Source organism: Bison bison, unplaced genomic scaffold (genome assembly GCF_000754665.1).
Source record: "Bison bison bison isolate TAMUID 2011002044 unplaced genomic scaffold, Bison_UMD1.0 scf7180017864171, whole genome shotgun sequence".
NCBI classification, from domain to species: domain Eukaryota; kingdom Metazoa; phylum Chordata; class Mammalia; order Artiodactyla; family Bovidae; genus Bison; species Bison bison.
Window position 1 is genome coordinate 4,021,768 of NW_011494743.1, and position 4,809 is coordinate 4,026,576.

At 52.1% G+C, this 4,809-nt stretch overlaps 1 protein-coding gene across 3 annotated transcripts in view; it reads left to right on the top strand.

Moving 5' to 3' along the window:
- Positions 1–3,519, top strand: part of MTMR14 (myotubularin related protein 14) — a 44,971-nt gene extending 41,452 nt beyond the window's left edge. The window contains exons 18-19 of one of the 3 annotated variants that reach the window (XM_010842071.1): positions 47–202; positions 2,927–3,519. In XM_010842071.1, coding sequence (XP_010840373.1) covers positions 47–202; positions 2,927–3,110 — 340 coding nt within the window. In that variant the 3' untranslated portion in view covers positions 3,111–3,519. The remainder of the gene's footprint in view (positions 1–46; positions 203–2,926) is intronic. The other 2 variants (XM_010842073.1, XM_010842072.1) reach the window with 2 other exon arrangements.
- The last annotated feature ends 1,290 nt before the right edge of the window (positions 3,520–4,809 follow it).

Consider the following 4,809-nt stretch of genomic DNA (forward strand, 5'->3'; position numbering starts at 1 on the left):
ATATGACTGACTACATCATCTCCCCTCTCTCTCCTCTTTGCCCCAGATCAGTGGACCATCCCCTGCCCGGATCCTCTCTCTCCACAGACTTTGGCAGCTGGCAGATGGTAACAGGCTGTGGCAGTATTCAGGAACGGGCTGTCCTGCACACAGACTCCTCTCTCCCTTTCAGCTTCCCGGATGAGCTCCCTAACAATTGTCTGTAAGTGTCTTGCTTGAGAAGACAGGATGCCCCTTCCCCTGCCTGTGTGAGAAGCTGGCAAGCAGTCAAGTGCTGGCCAGGAATGAGGTAGCAGCTGGCCTAAGGGAGCTGACCTGGGCTCCCTGCCCCTCCTGAATGTCTCCGCTAAGTATACCTCACTGGTCCTGCACCCTGAGGTGTGAAGGGGGCTGATGGGCTGCTCAGGAAGGGTGCTGGAATGTGTTCACTCTCCCCGGCCTCTGAAACCCATCCATGGATGTCTTGGGGCACATCCTTAGGGAAAGCTGGCTGGACTCTAACTATAGAGGATGCTATTTCGGTCCAAGGCTTTGCCTGACATGAGAATCCTTTGAAAGCGGAACAGTGGGGTAGTGAAGGTAGGTGTATGGTGGAGACAGAGCCAGAATGGAGCTGGGTTAGCCCAAGGGCTGTGCTCCCAAGCGGAACCCAGGGTTCCTTGCTGTTCCCTGCCCCCTTTTGTCATCTGCTTTTGCCTTTGGTCAGGAAAGAAAATTGGACGGGAATACTAAAGCCCGCGCCTATAAACTCCTCTCCCTCCAAGGCTCCAGTACTGGGCCTCCAACTCAAGCAGTGCATCTACTTGAGCAGCTGCCTCTCAGGCTGCCCTGCCCCCTGCCTGCTCTGCTGTTTCACAGATGTCAGATGGCAGGGAGCCTCCGCTGGCCTGGGGAGCAGGATCTGACTGTGGCTGCCTGACAGCCTTCAACTCCCTGCCCACTACTGCCCCCGACATGGGCTGAATGAACTTCAGGTGCTGGGTGGTCGTCACCACCTTCAGGATCAGCTCATACCCTCCAGTACTGACAGGTTGGAGGCAGGTTGCCTTTGGGAGCTGAGACGGATTCTGCCTAGGGCAGGCAGGGGCCAGACCTTGGGATTCCCGGATGGTCCTCACAAGCCCTGGCCCTGCAGCTCAGGAGTAGCCCAAGGACTTCAAAGGCCTCTAGGGCTTGGCACAGCTTTCTCTATAGCCACTCCCTTAAGCCAGAAATAAGATCTCTTAGAAAAATTAAAGACATAGTTCTCTTCGTGTTTCCGTAGGCTCTTGCTATTGAAGCCAAAGAGCCTAGGAGCTGGAGGAAGCTGACATCTCTGCCCCTGCATAATAGCACCCTCACTTACCTGGCATTATCCACTGAAATGGGCAGCTTCAGCCCTGGATCCTGTAATTAATGCCTTAGGTAGTTCTCTGTGCCCCTAGCCATTCCTCAGGTTCTGGGTGGTTCCCAGAGGAGGGCTAGGTTCTCCATGATCCCATGGCCTCTGAGATTGCAGGGTGGGCATGGGCTCAGGGTTGATAACGGGAGATCACATAGTATGTGGGTTCGGTGCTTTGGCTTTGGTGTCTGAGAGAAATCGAATCCAAATCCCAGCTGTTAGGTTTACAAGTTCTGTCTTGGGGTTGAACCCTTGACTGCTATGAGCCTACTAGCTCCTGTCTTGAGAGGGAATGACACTGTAGTAGCTCTGCCCACCTTGTGTCCTCAAGCGGATCACATATCCTCTCTGGGCTCCAGGTATCTTGTTTCTAAAAGAGGTTGTGATCTTTCCCCTTTCTGCATCCCAAAATAGGGGCAGTGAGAATGCACACATACGGACCTTCAGATAGTCCCTGTGAATATGAACTACTAATCTGAATTTCTCCTGGTTATATGCTCTAAGGGAAAGCTAAAGAGGCACACATGGTCTCCAGCCTATGTGAAAACTAATTAGGAAGTAAAGAAGATCTAGGGCCACGAATCTCCCCCACATGCCAAGAGAGACTTGGGAGTTGTTCATGGTATTGCAGGAGTCCAGGATCAGCCTCATTTCTTTGTGCTGCCGCTACAGTTATTTGACTTTTCTTCGCCCTAGAACCTGCTGCTACTTCTGCTATTGCTGGTATTTCTCTCTCTGTCGCACACGCACACATACACAGCCCCCACTCCCACCAGTCTGCTTTTCCTGCGTCTGCTGTCTCCATACTTAAGCCCTGGACTGTCATTTATCCTCACACTTCCATGGGCTCCCCAGGCCCCAGGTACAAGTCATTTGGGCTTGGGAATTGGGGATATTGCTGCCGCTTCTGACAGATTCACAGGAGGAATTACCCAGGCATTGGTCTCTTAGGGGAAATTTTGGAGGGAGTTGGTGTTCAGGGCTGGTCTTGGTGCTTAGGTGGATAGGAACATGAGGGCTCATCTCATGTAGGTCTGTGACTTTTTCCCTAATTGCATCCCTCCTGCCCCTAGACTTTATAACTTTGAGTCCAGAGGTTGTGTGTGGTTGGTACCTCAGCCCTTTTCTATGAATGACCCTTCAGGTTATCAGATAACCTCATGTGAAATTCACACTTTTTGTTACCCTTCTTGACTTGTGATAAGTGCCTGTAGAGGCCAAGAAAGGAAAAGCAGATAGAACGGAAATCCTGCTGGAAAAGCCAGCCCCTTCCTAGACGTTTCCGTGGGGACTGCAGTGACTAAAGGTGAGGGCTCTGGCCTCTCCAGGTAGGAACAGCAGCCTGAGGGAGAGTTTAAGATGGGAACAGGACTGACCATTTCACGGGTGGTTCAGGGGCCTGAACCACAAGGCAGCATGGCCAGGGGCAGGTGCTGGCCTTGTACTGCCGAATGCAGAAGGACAGGCAGTGGGGTGTAAGGATGAGGATGATGGATCCTGCCCCTGGATAATGCATTAATTCTCTCTTTCCCTCCCTCCCCACAGACTTACAGCCCTGAGTGAACGGGAGACCCGGCTACAGGAGGTGCGCTCAGCCTTCTTGGCTGCGTATAGCAGCACAGTGGGGCTCCGCGCAGCAGCCCCCAGTCCCTCTGGTGCCATCGGTGGCCTGCTGGAGCAGTTTGTCCGTGGCGTTGGACTCCGGGGCACCAGCAGCAGCACCCTATGAAGCAGCCAGCTCACAACAGCTTCCTGATCCTCTCTCACCTGAGCAGAATCAAAGCCATGCCCAGCTAAGGGGTGCTTCAAGGTTGGGGGGAAACTTCCCTTCACCATCACGCACATGGCAGCCCCGAAGCTGAGCAGGACCGAGGACGGGGTTCTCCCACCCCCAGCTTCCTGACTGGTGTCTGCCGACCCACTTGTCACTGCCTCCCACCCACCTTAGTCTTTGCCAGGATTCCTGTCAACTCTCAGAACTGTGTAGCGTTTCCCTGGGGCCTTGGGGGAGGCTGAGATTTCACAAAAGACCTCCACTTTCCATTCTTGTCTCCTGGGGAGGAGGGGTCACCTGCACTGAAAATGAGGCAGTTTAACACAGATCACAAAATGAAATCAAAGTCTTTTTGAACAGCTATTTTCTTGCATCATCATTTGGTTGCTGTCTTTGTGGAGTTAATTAGAAGGTTCTCACTTTCCTTTCTTTTGCTAGAAGAAGGGGTTTTATAGGGGGGGTGGAGGTACATAGGAAGCAAGAAGAGATTGGAGACTTGGACGTGCCTCTTAATTCATGAGCCATGAAAGTCTCCAGTGAGATAGCAACACATAGCAACAGGCTCTTAAGGTGGGAACAGTGGTCCTCAGGCCTGAATGGGCCCCAGTCACTTGGGGAACCTGTTTATCCATGCAGATTTCCAGGGCTGCCTGGAAGTTGGACTTGAAGTTGCTGAGATCTTCATTAAGCTGGGAAAAGGGGTGGGCCTATTTTTGGCCATGCCCTGGGATCTTAGTTCCCTGGCTGGAGATTGAACTTGCACCCTTGGCAGTGAAAGCATGGGGATTCCTAACTATTGGACCACAAGGGAATTCCCAAGTAATCTTTATTATTAAAAAGTTCAGCAAACAGTCTGCTTTTGGTACAGGTGACCTGCAGGCCCTGCATTCGATGAGGGATTGGTTTCCAGGGCCTCGAAGGCAGTAGGTGATATGGGGAGGGTGAACCTGGCCGACCACCACCCTCATTTACTGTGTGATCTGTGGCGAGCTGCATCCTCACGGAGTATGTCTTCATCTCTAACACCATGAAGTCATGTGGGTTCAAAAACATGGACAAAAGGTTTTGCACAGTGCACCATTTACTGACCTCTGACTCAACACAGAAGAGATCATTAATGTAAATGCCCAGAAGAGGGAAATAATACCAATGAACATTTTTTGAGTATTTACTGTGTATAATCCCCTATGTTAAATCCTGTTTGTAGGTTATCTTGATGAAATTTTACAACACCCCAAGTATGTGCTATTATGGCCATTCTTACCAGTGAACTGATTCAGCCAATGAGATGTTGAGTAACTTGCCCAAGGTCACACAGCCAAAGAGAACAAATGTGTATTCCTATTCAGAGACAGGAAAGGCGCGAGTGGCAAGGGGAAGAAGCAGATTGTTGAGGGAGCAGCTCAGGAAAAGCAATCTACCCCAGTGCCCACTAGGTATCCGGGGCCGGTCAGCATTCTGGACAGCTCTTGTAGGGGCAGGCCTGGCTCTCTCCTCGGGGAGATGCACTGGGAGGACTCTCCCACCTAGTGAGTTGGTTCGGATCTGTGTAAGGTTCCTGGCCTACTGGAGGCTGCTCCAATGGAGTGGGGGCCCCCCGCGGGCCGGGCGGGGCTGCATTGCCATCTGGAGCCGCTGTGCGGCCGGCCACAGT